This window comes from Montipora foliosa, chromosome 8 (genome assembly GCF_036669935.1).
Source record: "Montipora foliosa isolate CH-2021 chromosome 8, ASM3666993v2, whole genome shotgun sequence".
Classification (NCBI taxonomy): Eukaryota; Metazoa; Cnidaria; class Anthozoa; order Scleractinia; family Acroporidae; genus Montipora; species Montipora foliosa.
In genome coordinates this window covers 37,772,659-37,787,658 of record NC_090876.1, presented here as the reverse complement: position 1 = coordinate 37,787,658, position 15,000 = coordinate 37,772,659, and the positions used below count along the sequence as shown (strand labels likewise).

Below are 15,000 nucleotides of genomic sequence, written 5' to 3'. Positions count from 1 at the left end.
CATGACGTCACGACCGCCATGTTGGTGCCCAAAACAAAGAAAAGGCGGCCATGTTGGTGCCCCGACCAAATCCTCGGGGAATTTAACTCTATTATTATGCAAACGCTTCCTTTTGTTTTCGTTGAAAAACATGGCTGTTGATCACGTGAGTGAAAACCAGCAATAAGAAGTTTGGCAATGAGCGATTGTAAGGATGTTATTATAAGAGATTTTACTATTTTAAATTTTTGATGTGGAATTAAGTGTAAGTTTTGCTTAACAGAGAAAGCTTTATGAGCATTTTTTTTTTCACAGAGACATTTAGATTGTAGAGTGTTCGCCAGCGTGGTGCTCGCGAAACTTGAAACTCCATCGTTACCTTTATGCACATATATATGCCGCGTACATTTATGCTGTGAACGCCCTGCAACACGAAAAAACTTTTCACGTTTCTTTGTTTGTTTGTTTTTTGACTTTTAACACACACGTATTTCTCAGCGTTCTGGCTTATTTTTTCTTTGTTGTATGAATTTGTGCAGATTTTATTAAGGGTGATGATTTCTTTCTTTATATTGTTTTAAAACAAAATATCTAAAATGGTGGATCTGTTGGGCGACCTCTCTGCGTCATAAAATACAATTATTAGCCCCCAGATTGATAACATTAGATTAGGAGATCACTTTTAAAGCTGGAAAAATTAACTTAACCATGGCTTTCAACGATATTATGGTTTATATATATTTTTTTGTTTTGTTTTTTTTTTGCAGGAAAGGCAATAAGAATTACAAGAAATTTAGTTGGTAAGCACCGCATTCTTAATGTAATTTGTACGAAAATTTGGTATCCAACCAGTTGATAAGATCCAATTACCACCATAAGAGAATTACACAACTGAAATTTTAAGTGCTAGCCCTTTATTCTTACCGTAATTATTTAGAAGTGAACATTTTAATATCTTTTTATTACTTTAGTACAATTATCGATAGCACGAGTTTGCCTCTAAAAGGCGTTGTTTTGTAAACAAATTTCACTTCATGACTGTCAAATTTTTAGGTCTGTTTTTTGCTTTGATTTTCAGCGTAATGTTAGCTATGGAATGCCGTTTGTATCAAAAATACTTCTTGTCATATATAAAACTTATTGCTCTTTAAATAAAACATCTTAGCTTATACATAAAACATAAAACTTGTTACAAAATATAACACTTGTCACGCCGTATATAAAACATGTTTGAAAATATAAAACGTCTTACTTGTCACGCCATATGTAAAACTTATTGCAATAAAACTTGTTACTCCATATATAAAATCAGGAGCCATAATCAGGGATATAACTTGTCACGCGATATGCCTATTAGAACCCAGTACCGCGCCAAAGGGCGAGAACGGAGCGATGGCATTGAGTTTCCAGGATTAGCAAGATGGCCCCTCACAGAGACCTCGTTGAGACTATCAAGTCTTGCTGATGTTCTTAGAGACCAAAACAGAGTGGAAAGGCAAAAAGTTAATCAAAAGGACATAAATGAGTCACTGTCTGGATTATTAGAGCAAAGGGAGGCAATCACCGTGGGCAGCCTTACGCGAAATCGTCATTTCATCATTGAAGTTGTCGGGTTTAACTATAGATCCTTTTCACTGTCACGCAACAAAAAAAATCGAAACCGTTCAATGAAAGAAGCCAAAAACTTGGAATGTTGTAGGAGACACATTCATAACTCACCGCACCAATTCTCAGGTCTGTGCGCTACAGCATTTATGAGTTATTTGTCGAAGCGTTTCACGCATAGAGTTTATAATCCTGGAAACTGAAGTTCATCGCCTCGTTCTCGCCCTTTGGCCCGGTACTAGGTTCCAATAGGCATATCGCGTGACAAGTTATATTTTATATAAGGCGTAACAAGGTTTTATACATGGCGTGATAAGTTTTTATATATGGCGTGACAAGTTTTCTATTTTCAAACATGTTTTATATACGGCGTGACAAGTTTTATTTTCTGTAGCAAGTTTGATGTAAAAGCTAAGATATTTTATTTAAAGAGCAATAAGTTTTATCAGAAACTCATAAGGGTTGAAACGTGTAACGCGCGTTCACAGCTTCCGAATATTCAGCGCGAACTGATTGGTTGAATGTTTCAGTGCTAAGTACCATATTTGGAAACCCCTCGCTCTTGTTGTTCCAAATATGGTAGTTAGCAAATTGAATATTCGGAAGCTTGTTTCCCAGCACACAAGGGGCCGTTACACGCTTCAACCCTTATGGGTTTCTGGTTTTATACATGACAAGAAGTGTTTTTGATACAAACGGCATTCCTTAGGTTAGCTGTCAAAATTAATTAATGATCCGATAGCACAAACCGTGTTTACCTTGGAATGCCTATAAACTTATTTTCAAAATGTACTTCCTCAAGGATTATCTTCATACTGAGCATGAGTTCAAATTTCCAGAATTTTCTCAGATGATTTTGTGGGACGTCTGTAAATAAACCTTACATGGTTACCAAGGTACCCTCTCATTATGTTATTCATGGTTGTTTTTGCAGCATACAGGATCGGTTGTTTCCGAGATACTGGCCGACGAGCCATTCCACCCTTAGAGGGTAAAAGTCGCTTGTTAAGAGACTCTTACAGGAAAAGACCATACGCTGTTCAGAAATGCGCCGTAGCGTCAAATGCCAAAGGCTATTCTTTATTCGCATTGCAAAATGGCGGATGGTGCGCTTCCTCGAAGAGGGGTTATGCGACATTTCACCGATACGGCAAGTCAAGCAAGTGTCGAAATGGAAAAGGTGGACCCTGGGCCAATGATGTTTATGTGCTTAGAGGTAAGTAATTCATGAAGTAAATGTAACCAAAATGAACTGTAGAAGGCAGCCAAAAGAGCCGTTTATGCTTGCGATATCATGAATTTTCGTTGCATCGAAGATTGCTTTAAAAATGGCGATTGTAGAATAGGTGCATTTGTTGACGCAAAAAAATTGTTCAACTAAATTGTACTTCATATCGAACCAAATTGAATCTAAAGTTTGTTTTTGTTAAATTTTACTCTTGTTCTATTCTTCGTCTGAAGCAGATGTTTGTGACTTTAGGGCACTAGACGGATGGCGAATTTGAAATAACTTGCACTAAGACTTTTTTCCGTCTTTGTGGAATAAAAGATAGAGAATTTCATAAGCTCAAGCGTTTTTTGTGTGCTGGTCGTGTTGCCTCGTTTTGCGTGACGCCAAGCCTTTTTTTTTTTATCCCGTTGTTGTTTGCTTGCGTGGAACGCACGTGCAGTGCGTGGAAATCGTACAGGGCGTGCAAGATTCTAGTCTAGACTCATTACACGTGCAGGTTTAGAGCACTTTCTTTTGTTGCTGCTCATAGAAAAAGAGCAAGGATTTCTCTGGCATCTAAATCGCCGCGACTTGCTTTGTCAGGAGTCGTAGAAGTGTTTTGATTGTAACTATTTACTGCCGTATTTGCGTTCACAGGTTCGTGTAAAACACGGTCTACAAGTGGTAATTGCTGCGTATTTCCGTTTATTTATCGCGGCAAGAGGTACAACAGATGTACCAGGGCTAACTCTAGACGCATGTGGTGCGCAAACACCCCAAATTATGACACAGACAAGATCTTTGGTTACTGCCGTGGAACAGGTACGCCAATGTTAGTTTGCTATGGTTTGTATTGGACACCTTAATAAAATTCAATTAAACTATAGTGTTATGGCTGTTTTCGCTTGCGTTGCACGTAGGGAATTTAGTGACTCGAAGTTGGGATGACTGTGGCAAGGAAAACGTCTCTTCAAAATAAAACTTTGCGTTGGGTCAAGTGTTTTGCAAATTTTCCGTGTTGGGAAAGTGTCCTTTCGCTTAATACGCGGGAATGGTTTTCATATAAAGGAAGAGAATGGAAGATTTACTCGCGTTATCGTCAGAACCTCAAATATGAAAGTTTCACGTCGTCCTTTGGCAGATTCGTCAAATAATTGCACCAAAGAGAGTGTCGCATGTGCACGACTATTTTTCTTCATTTGTGACATTGTCGTTGCCGTCGTTGCTGCTTGAACTCTCTAGTTGTTGGCGCACTCGACGCTATATGAGCTTTAAGAATAAGATTCTTGTTCTTTTTTCCACCCCGAGAGGGTTTTTCTGAGGTACTCCGGTTTTCTCCTCATCAAAAACCAAAGTTTTATTTTATTTGGACATTTTGTTGAGACTGTCATAAAAACGCAACTCCCGAAAAAAAAACAGAACCTTAAAGGCCTGGTTAAACGCACGCAACATTTTCAACATTTTGAACGCAGCATATCGATGTTTAGGTGCCCCAGGCCGCTGGCGCGCAACAAGTGGACCTAGCGCGCATGCCCTAGTGCAACAATGTTGCGTGAACGCGGCCAAACGAGTACAACATCATGCAACATCCAAAATATTGCACGACAAATTTGCCCGTTTTCAAATTTGATCCAACATCATTCAACATGTTGCAACATATCGCAACAGGGTGGCCAAACGTATGCAACATGTTGAGCCCAACAATGTTACAAGATGTTGTGTTGAAATGTTGCGAGCGCTTGGCCAGGCCTTAAGGAAGACAACAATGTTGCCGTTTGGAGAACGAGGGGCAGAATCAACTACGAACGGTTTTCTTCTGCATCATGCATCGTGTAATGAATGTTTGATTACTGTGGCGCGAGTAATTTATCTTCTATTCTTTGTGTTTTTAACAGTGCGCAAGAATAAAATGACGCCTCGCATTGGATGTAAGTTTTAATTGTATTTTTGTGTTTACTGTTCACTGCTTATTTCATCTTGAAGAGTGTTGCTTTCTAACGTTGTACTGTGCAGCTGACCAGGTAAACACAATAAACGTTAGATTGTTTTCGAATTCATTTTCCAATTCTAATCAGTAGCCATGATCTCTGGCTTCAGTCAAGAGAGAACATCTGCTAGTCAAAGGTGTTGTGTGCCAAATGGAGTAACGGAAACAGCTTCGGAGCTAACAAGCAAAACATTAATTGAAATCCAAAACAAATTCATGATTTTTGGCAAAAGGCACATTTTATCATAACACGAGCTGGTTGCCGTTTGCCTGAAACGTGTAACCTAGCCTCTTTTGCAAAATTTTCAATTTTTACCCAAATTATTCCATCGCAGTACAAAGAATTGGCTGCTTCAAGGACACGGCCCGCAGAGCAATTCCACAACTGGATGGCAAAAGTCTCCTCTTGAGAGGAAACTACAAGCGGCGGAGATTTGCAATTGAAAAATGCGCTTATGCTACACTGAAACGCGGATACAGAATGTTCGGTGTTCAAGATGGCGGCTGGTGTGCATCGGGACCGCGGGCTCGGTATACCTTCGCAAAGTATGGAAGGTCGAGGAGATGTAGGAATGGCAAAGGGGGACCCTGGGCTAACGACGTCTACAGGATATCAGGTACTTAAATCGTTTTTCACTTTCTCTTCATGATGTCTTACATGCAGGCAAAGATTTCCAGAGCCTTAACCTTTCTCTTAGTCAGTTCTTATGGGGCCCACTGTTTCGTTGTTGTTCTCAATTTTTTTTTTCTTTTTTTACTGGCTTACAGCTTGCCTAAAGCAGTAAGGTTTCCGTTCCGCAAACTTGTTTTGTTTTCTTTGTTTATACGTTTCGTTTATGGATCTTTCAGGAAGATGCATTGTGAAAACTACCAAAGGATTTTGCTGTGTGTTCCCTTTCAAGTATCGTAGACGTTTTTACAACAAGTGCGCGACAAACAGTCGCGGACAGTCGTGGTGCTACACCAGTCCTGACAGAAAGCGGTGGGGCTTTTGCAGGGGAGGACAGAGGCGTAAGAATTTCCACTATTTTTTGTTTCTTTTTAAGCGTTTTCTCGCTTCAAGTGCTTTTTCGAAGTGACAGAAGCGCGAAATCTTTATTTCAAGAATGAGTTTTTACTGATAGAGCGATTTTCAAATGACTGTCGAAAATTATTAAACGATTAAGATTGGTACGCTTAGTGATTGCCTTAAAAATCTCGCGCTAGTTTCTCAGCCAATGAGAGGCAAAATCAAAACCAATCGCCCATTGTACGCCAGAATTTTCCCGCGCTTTGAGTAAGTTTCAGGTAATTGCAGCATGCTAGGAATTCTGATTGGTTCATCGCGCTGTTTGCTCCTGTTTGATTAGTCGGAGAATTACTTTGGTATTGGTTTTTCGACTGTAATTTGAAAACCGCTTCATGCAAAGTGAAACTAATTGCCGCGAAAAAATTCCCATTGGATAGCCTTTGTTTGGATATTTTGGATCTCGGTTTAGTAAACAGAATTGTTCAGGTGACTAATTATGATTAATCCCGGATGGATTGTTTTCATGGCAACAACTACTCCACCCCAAGAAGTAGAATTTCATTTTTTCATTGATCTAAGTTTATATTTTATCATGTAATCAGTTTTTTTGTTTCTATTCTCCCTATAGATTACCTTTCCCGTATTTTTGTCCCTCTTTCCGTAGTCCAGCCCCCCTTCCTGAATTTCATTTTGTCAATCTTAAAAGATCTTTACCCCGACAAGATTATATGTGTTGACTTTTCCTGTCATCTCTCTTAGCTCGCCCTATGCAACTTGCACCGTTCGTTCGAAGTAAGTACTGTAGTTAGGGTTAGTGATTTAATGCATTATTAGTGGTCTTGATAATGATGGTTACGTTGACGAATATGACGATAACGATGATGCTTGATCTTATTATTCACTTGATTTCGATTATAATGATATTTTATCATTTCCTCTGTCAACTTGAGCCTGAATTTCAGCCGCCTTCTCCGCTAGTTAAATCATTTGGAGAGTGATTTAGCGAGTGAAGGAGGCGGCTCTAATTCAGTTTACTTCAAGTTAAGCTTTGATTCATTGATCAAGAAACTATTGCTGGTGGGAACCCATGACCAGTCTTTGAGTTTTTGACCAGTGATAGCATAAAGTGCTATTGTTTGAACGGCAACTCGCCCCCTCCCCGCAAAGAGCCCTTCGGGAATTCTATAACCCCTTAGGAAAGGAAGAAACATCTCTCCCATCAAAGGGTTTTGTCTTGTGACCAAAAGAAAAGCTGAAAATTAATCTCGTAACCTACTGTGCTGGTGGTTACAACTATAGCATATGGATGATTGTAATTGTGAGCTCTTGACTTTTTGATGATGATGGTGGTGATGATGTTAATGATAATGATGACGATGATAATAATGACAATGGCAAAACCATTCCATGGAGTTTTTATTTTCTTCTTTTAGTCAAGTCCCTGGGATGTTACAAAGACACTGCCCGCCGAGCCGTGCCTCAGATGGACGGTCGCAATCCTTTAGTGACAGGCTATTACAGGAAACGAGTAGATGCCATCTTGAGATGCGGTCTCGTTGCCAAGAGGTTTGGTTTCCGAGTCTTCGCTGTACAGCACCAGGGATGGTGCGCTACTGGACCCAGGGCCCATCTGACCTACCGGAAATACGGACGATCCAATAAATGTAGGAATGGCAAAGGAGGCCCGTGGGCCAATGACGTCTACAGGGTTTATGGTGAGGAGAATATTTGACTGAGATGAAACTAGACGTCCATGATAAGGAAGTGACGGTCTGCAATTGATTGCAGCCCATCAGTTTATAGGGTCATCTGTTTTTAAAACGGCCACTCCTCGGGTTGAATGTAAATTATGAAGACTGCTATGATTTTGCTGTTAGCACGGGCAATCCCTCGGGCGGCTTACTTGGTTGGGGACCAATCAGAAGTGATGTGGGCATCAGGCCCAATCTGATTGGTTATAATTTGTCGGGACCTGAACTCCAAATCTGGATAATGCCACAATCTGATTGGCCGAAGGCAAATAAGAGCGATCGACGCTTCTGGGTTTTAGCCTTTTGGTTAAATGTATTTGCGTCAATCTTTTGAAAGAAAGCGACGATCAGTGTTGTTATTCCACTACGTTTCCTTGCACGTTACCTTGAGTCTCTGAAGGACGTTTTCCGTAGCGTTATTTGCCTGCCTTTGAGAAGGATTGCTTTTACAGCTAGCAGACCGTGATCTCAACAGCGGGGTTAAACTTCGTTTATTCAGGATCCCATGACTAGTCGTGTTTACCTTCCCAATTGTGTTTGCGCGCTATCTCAAGCAAAGTGGGGGCCTCTTTAGCCTCAGTCTATTCATTAGGTAGTTCCCTCAGCTCTGTTTGAGAGCTGGCGTCAATGGAAGCCAAACTTGCGCTCTCTTGTCGTTGCTCCGTTTTACCTTTAAAGCTACAGAAACTTGAGTCAGCGGAAAATGGAAGCAGACGATGCGTTCACCAAGGACTGAGCTGGTGACAAAGATTTTCTCTGCTTTCCAGATCTACTTTTTCAATAGTACAAGTTATAATAAAGTTATTGGGTGTCAAGGGTCATAAACAAAAACTGTGCTGTGTGCCCTTGACATAACGCATGGCTTATGAGTCTTGCATTATTTTTCCCTTGAGTCACTTTTTCAATTCTTTTTACAACAGGAAAATGCCGAAGACGCACCACTTTGCGTTACTGCTGTGCTTTCCCGTTCATCTACAAAGGAAAACGGTACAACAGTTGCACAAGAAGAAACAGCAAACGGCCTTGGTGCGCCACGACACCTAACTACGATCGAGACAGGAAATGGGGTTACTGTGCTCGACGTAAGTGTTTGAAAAGGAATCCGGCGCTTGTTTCTGTGTTAAAGAAAGCTAAGAGCGTATTAACACGGGCTTTGTCTTCCTTATAGGTCGCAAACCTCCAAAACCATTGAATCCTTTCGTCCGCCCTCCAAGAGGTCAGATGTAAATGTTGCTGTTGTTTGTTTGTTTGTTTGTTTGTTTGTTTGTTTTTGCTTGCCCGTTTTTGCTATTGATGCTATCTTTTTGCTAGCATTACGTCATATTTCCAAGACGAGACTGTAGGCTTAGAAATTTGACGTCAAAATCATAGCTGTATTATATCTTCCTAGATATAGCGTATTGGGTGGGGTGGGTAGAGGGAATTATTGGCATTTCTTGGGGGGGGGGGTGTGGGTGGAGTTAGAATGCAAAAGTCTCCATTCCGTCTGTTTGTGAAGAACTGTGGCTTGAGATGTGCGTTTCGATGCTGTCACAGCAAAACGGTTTTGGCGAAGATAATGCCATGCGAACCAATGACCTCCGTTTACTCGTTCGGGTGCTCTGCAATTGATTAAACGGGGACTTGGCGAAAGTCGGAAAAAAAATCCGAATGCACCGAACTAGGAGTCGACCTTTCCTATTACTTGTTCGGAGACTCGGGAAAGTCGGAAAAAGTCCGAATGCTCCGAACGTTGGAGTCGAAATACGACGTTCCGATTACTAGTTCCGATCCTCAACCGCTGAGCTTGAGGCTACTAGAGGGAGCAAAGCCACACCCGCTTCACAGCTAGCGCTGAAAATGTCAAAATCTCTGCATTCTCGCTTGTGCTTATTAAACTTAATAATAACCAAAATAAAAAAAGTTTGACATGATCATCTCAGTTATGAATGCTACTTGAGGAAAAGTGAAAGGAGTCGGGGCTTGAAAATCTCGGGCGTGAACTTTCGCTAGCACATAAGTAGCGTTCATAACTGCGATGATCACGTCAAACTTTGCGCTTTGCTCCGCATTTCAAATGTATGAATTTCATAGTTTCTTTGCTAATTAATACAACTAGAATTAAAACTATTTGTTCCTCTGAAAATACAACAAAGTTCTAGATTAAGCTGGAAAAAAAGTTAAAACATGTTTTTTTTTTTTTTTATTGCAGCCCGTATTTTAAAAATAACAAGAGGACTGAGCGGTAAGAATTCTGTTCAAGTTTCAAATTTCTTCCAATATACTTGCTTAGGCAATCATTTACTTCGTTCCTCGCTCGACGGTTCTAACAAAGGAATGTCTACAATCTGTGGACTTAAGGCGGTGTTATTTCAGGTTTACTTTTAATTACTTTCATACAGATAATTCTCATGTAATTTTCAAAGCAAATAATACTAACGGCTCTTGAAATTATTTTTCAACTATCTTGAAATATCACTCGCAGTATTTATAGCGAATACCACTTTAAATCTTGCTACGTTTTCTTATTCTCCTGGCTGAGAAATTTCTGAACTGTCATTACCTGAAACCAGTAGTATTTCAACCAAATTTGAAATACGTACATATGAAAATTACAGTTTCCATTGTAATGTAGTCCTTGTAGTATAAGCAGTAGTAAAGCATAATAAAATGGTTCTGCGGGCGGTATTACAGATAAATACCAGGCCCCAGTTGTTCGAAGGGTGGATAGCGTTATCCACCTTTTGAACAACCCTCCCCTCCCCCTCTTCGCGGCTCGTGATATTTTGGGGAAATTTTTTGAAATATCTTTCGCGGTATTTATCTTAACTACACCCAGAACCCAATCGCATGCTAATTACTCGCGTTATTTGGAATCTATTTGGCTCCTTAAATGTCTCGAAAAGGTCCTTTCATGGTAACTTATATAGCTAAATGGGTTATTTATAGCTACCTACTTAATCAGTTAGTAACCTTTTAACTCAGTTACTCTAATAATTACTTAGTTTCTTACTTTACTCACTTGCTTGTTTGCTTACATACTTATCATCTTTTTCATTGATCCTGGGAAAGAAGTCAAACTGAAAAGCCATATTTTTTTTCTCTTGTTGTAGCTTACACCTTCGGTTGTTTCAAGGACACTGCCAGACGAGCCATCGCACCTTTGGATGGCAGAAGCCGTCTTCTCAAAGGAAATTACAAGAGGCGCTGGGACGCAGTCAGGAAATGTGCTTTGGCTTCGGCGAAGAGGCGTTACCGCGTGTTTGCGGTCCAAGATGGTGGCTGGTGCGCATCGGCCATGAGAGCGCACATCACATTTGGAAAATACGGGAAAACGAACAAGTGCAGGAACGGTAAAGGAGGACCCTGGGCGAACAGTGTTTACGTCCTCAGAGGTGTGTACACGAGCGAATTTTTAGAGACTCTTGTGTTGCAAAGTGATTTTTTGAGCCAATCAGAGAAAGCGCAGGCAGTGGAGACAACCAATCAGAGACTTAAACCAAACGCGTGTGGCCGGTGCTTTTCACAGGAAAACAAACTGGCTTTGGCTTTGCTTGTGATTGGTCGATTGGAAATGTCGCGTGATAGGTTTGAGCCAATAAAAAAAAGGAGGATAAAAACCGAAAGTACTTGTTATAAAAGTTTCATATACACCCATTGTTAAAAGCAAAGCTCATTTTGTTGAGCTTGTATAAGGGGAAAGCTACTTTGCAGTGCTTTCAAGTGATGCTCTTTGTTATTTTGTACAGTGAAATTCTAATGTTTGAGTGTGGTAAAATCTTTCGATTAGGGTCGAAAAAGGATAGTAATGTAGTAAAATCTTTAGTTTCTGAAGAAACTAAGGTGCCTTGTCAGTGCGGAAGTGAAACACGAACATTTGGTATCAAACGAGTTGATAAGGGTCAAATCTCCTCACTCGCTTTGGCGAGGGGCTAACGCTCGAAATGTCAGCTTAGTAATCCTTTTGTGGTGGTAATTTGCAAATTACCACTGCAAAAAGGAGTACTAATCTGACATTATTCTATAGTCTTCCTACTTTTTCCTTCTTTACCACACGAAAAAAGACAATTTACTTTACGTCTTACTGTGCTTGCTCTTTGCTTGTAGTCTTTCCCCTTGGAATAACCACTGTAAAATAGCACATTGACATAACTAATCCATTGGGTGATTCCAGGATCTTGCAGCACTCGAACCTCGCGTGGGAACTGCTGTGTTTTCCCGTTCGTTTACCGAGGGAGGCGATACAATGGCTGCACAAGAGTTCGATCCCGGCGACCTTGGTGCGCAATCACTGCGAACTACGACAAAGACAAAATGTACGGCTACTGTGCAAAACGAAAAGGTTAGCATTGATAATCTTGATGGGCTGAGTTAACGTCACACTGAGAATGGAATATTTATGTACTTGTTTATTTGTTTTCTTGTTTGCAGTGCGAGTTATCAAGGTGACACCTCGAGTAACAGGTGACTTCAGATTTAATTAAGAAGTTGAACGCTGGTTTTTGTGGAGATTGAATGCAGAAATTCGTAAATTTAAATTATGATTCTAAATTGAAGATTTGCTCGCTGTAAGATCATCGTACTCCTGTTGACGGCTGCATTTCTCGGTTAAAAAATCCAGTCATAAACGGGACTTCGGAATCCGTTGTACTGGTTTCAATTCTGGGAATTCAACTCAGTGATTTCAAATTGTGACTCTTTTTACACCCTTGCATGGTAAAACCGGGCCTATGTAAAATACAGTAACAACGCCGAATGAACGCTAACGGGATCGTTCGTGTGACGTTTAGAAGAACGGCAGGTACAAAACGCAGGTCACAGGTCACAGGGCACAGGGCACAGGGCACAGGTCACAGGTCATTATTTAACCTATACAGAAAGTATCCTAAGGTTAGCTTTTATGAATGTTTAGGATACTTCCTGTATAGGTAAAACAATGACCTGTGACCTGTGACCTGCGTTTTGTACCTGCCGTTTAGAAGAAACCCATATTCCTCGTGAAGTGCTTTCGTCGGGTTGACGGTGAATTTGTGTCCATTTGTTCAAAGTATCTCCAATCAATATGATTGACTGTAGTTATGAAAACACCGGAAAGCTGTGTAATTGTGTGTTTTCTTGAAAGTAGAGGCTGCAACTCGATTAAAGAAAGTCCATTCATCATTGGGTCGATGGTCACGCGAATAACCAGTTTACGGTTCCGCCACACACGTGTGATTGCGTTACATACTGCTCAACTTCCGACGTATCAAGTAATCTACACCATTTTCAACTTTGTAGTGTTTTTTTCTCTCCCTTAGCCCAGAAAATTGGTTGTTTCAAGGACACCTCCCGCCGAGCCATACCTCAGTTGGACGGTAAAAGCCGACTTATCCGAGGAAATTACAAGCGTCGAAAATTCGCCATCCAGAACTGCATTTTAGCGGCCGTACAGCGCGGTTACAGAATGATTGGTGTCCAAGATGGCGGCTGGTGTGCATCAGGACCGCGGGCTGAACGAACATTTTCAAGGTATGCGAAAAAGCTTCGTTCTGACAAAGGGCTTACGCTCGAAAGAGCAGCTTTTTGGTTTTCGTTCAGTTCCTCTCATGCCTCCATACTTGCTTACTTACAGGCTGTCATTTTTACTTACTAACGTACTTGCTAACTTTCTTACTTTACTTTCTTAATTTTTTACTTAGTTTCGTACCTACTTTCTTACTCACTAACCTTCCTACTTATTTGTTTTCCACTTTAAGCTACTTTCTTACTTTCTCACTCACTACTGAATTACTCACTCACTTGCTTACTTTTTTTACTGACTTTTTTACTTACTTACTTACTTCCTTCCTTCCTTTCTTCCTTCCTTCCTTCCTATTTTACGTACTTTTTCATTAAGTTACTTATTTTCTTTCTTCCTTACTTACTTACTTACTTACTTACTTACTCACTTACTTACTTTGTCACTCAGTTAACCCTAACTAGCAACTATTAACGTAAGTACTTTTTAACTTACTTACTTTTTCACTTTGTTACTTACCTATTTTCTGTCTTTCTCTCTCTTTCTTTCTTTCTTTCTTTCTTTCTTTCTTTCTTTCTTTCTTTCTTTCTTTCTTTCTTTCTTTCTTTCTTTCTTTCTTTCTTACTGTTTTCCTTACTTTCTTACTTACATACTTACTTACTTTTTTGCGGTGGCACCACAGTCTCTATATAAACTACCCTCCATTCGCTTTGTTAGATATGGACGATCAAACAGATGTCGCGGCGGAAAAGGAGGACCATGGGCGAATGATGTGTACTTGATTTCAGGTTAAGTATAGAAATTGGGTCACCTCGCAGCTCTTACAAGGTCTCACCTGATTGGAGACCACCCTTGAGGTTTAACAAAAGAACAAATAACAGAAACAATGGACCCTAGGCCTAAAACAAAAGGGCCATTGTTTCTGTTATTTGTTCTTTTGTTAAACCTCAAGGGTGGTCTCCAATCAGGTGAGACCTTGTAGGAGCTGCGAGGCTACCGTAGAAATTTCAAATAAGCCCTTCACGTTTTAAACGATCTGCTAAGAAATCTGCACTGAATATGGAGAGGGCATTTCTTATCAAGCAACTATACACCTAATAATCTTTGTGCAATAATGATTATAAATGTTTGAGTTTTAGTTTTTTAATGTACGATACGATTTTTTAAATTCCAAAACGATATCAAGATTCTATGGTGCTTTTCAACACCAACGTCGCAACAAAAGGAAAAATAGTTTACTCGCAACTTAGGAGTCGCGAATTTACAATCATAAGAGACCGTTAGACAAAATAAGCTCAAGCAACTTGTTAAAAACCGACTAGTTCGATAAGAAAATGGTTTTAAGTTTTTCATTTTGTACGTGTCACGGTTCGATTTATTATAATTAGCGATTTTCCACAAAGTAATTGATGCAGCAATTTGGAATAAGAACGCTAAATGACTTGGTAAGTAACTTATTCAGACTCCAATAACACGAGCATTCAAAGTGAAATAGTTTGTTAAGGAGTATGCAGTCAGCCAGCAGATGAATACACGCAATGGAATAGTAATACATTACATTACATTGCATTACAAGTTACCATACAACTGTAGGAAAAACTTGAATGATGTACCACGCCAGATACGAAAAACCACTGAAAATCACTCCTTATTTGTGACCAAGAAAGGTGGAAACGTATTCCCCATCCAAAGCATTGGATCGAAACCTCGAGTTAATGGTACCCCTAGGCCGTCCCAGCAAGTCACCAGCAAGACTGACTGACGTAAAAGGGCAAAAGTCGCCTGCGAAAAACTAAAATAGACTCCGAGATCACATGACAGAACCCGAACCTCTCTATCGTGTCATCAGAATATGAATTTCTGATTAATTCGCTTCCAGGTCACTCAACCGTCAGAAATAACATTTTTTGTCAAGTCTTTGCATTATGTATTTCTCTTTTTTGCCTTATTAATTGCGTCACCCTGTCTTTTCCAGGGACCTGC

At 40.2% G+C, this 15,000-nt stretch overlaps 1 protein-coding gene and 1 pseudogene across 1 annotated transcript in view; both read left to right on the top strand.

The window, feature by feature from the left end:
• Positions 1-1,062, top strand: part of LOC137968776 (uncharacterized) — a 39,957-nt pseudogene extending 38,895 nt beyond the window's left edge.
• Positions 1,063-1,325: 263 nt separating this feature from the next.
• The window catches only part of LOC137968775 (uncharacterized), a 38,736-nt gene continuing 25,061 nt past the window's right edge, over positions 1,326-15,000 (top strand). Inside the window, exons 1-15 of the mRNA XM_068815266.1 lie at positions 1,326-1,674; positions 2,519-2,800; positions 3,452-3,634; positions 5,117-5,398; positions 5,631-5,792; positions 7,224-7,505; positions 8,462-8,623; positions 8,710-8,757; positions 9,733-9,765; positions 10,634-10,915; positions 11,695-11,862; positions 11,952-11,984; positions 12,818-13,028; positions 13,735-13,805; positions 14,993-15,000. The exon at positions 14,993-15,000 is cut by the window's right edge and continues 160 nt beyond it. Coding sequence (XP_068671367.1) covers positions 1,326-1,674; positions 2,519-2,800; positions 3,452-3,634; positions 5,117-5,398; positions 5,631-5,792; positions 7,224-7,505; positions 8,462-8,623; positions 8,710-8,757; positions 9,733-9,765; positions 10,634-10,915; positions 11,695-11,862; positions 11,952-11,984; positions 12,818-13,028; positions 13,735-13,805; positions 14,993-15,000 — 2,556 coding nt within the window. The remainder of the gene's footprint in view (positions 1,675-2,518; positions 2,801-3,451; positions 3,635-5,116; positions 5,399-5,630; positions 5,793-7,223; positions 7,506-8,461; positions 8,624-8,709; positions 8,758-9,732; positions 9,766-10,633; positions 10,916-11,694; positions 11,863-11,951; positions 11,985-12,817; positions 13,029-13,734; positions 13,806-14,992) is intronic.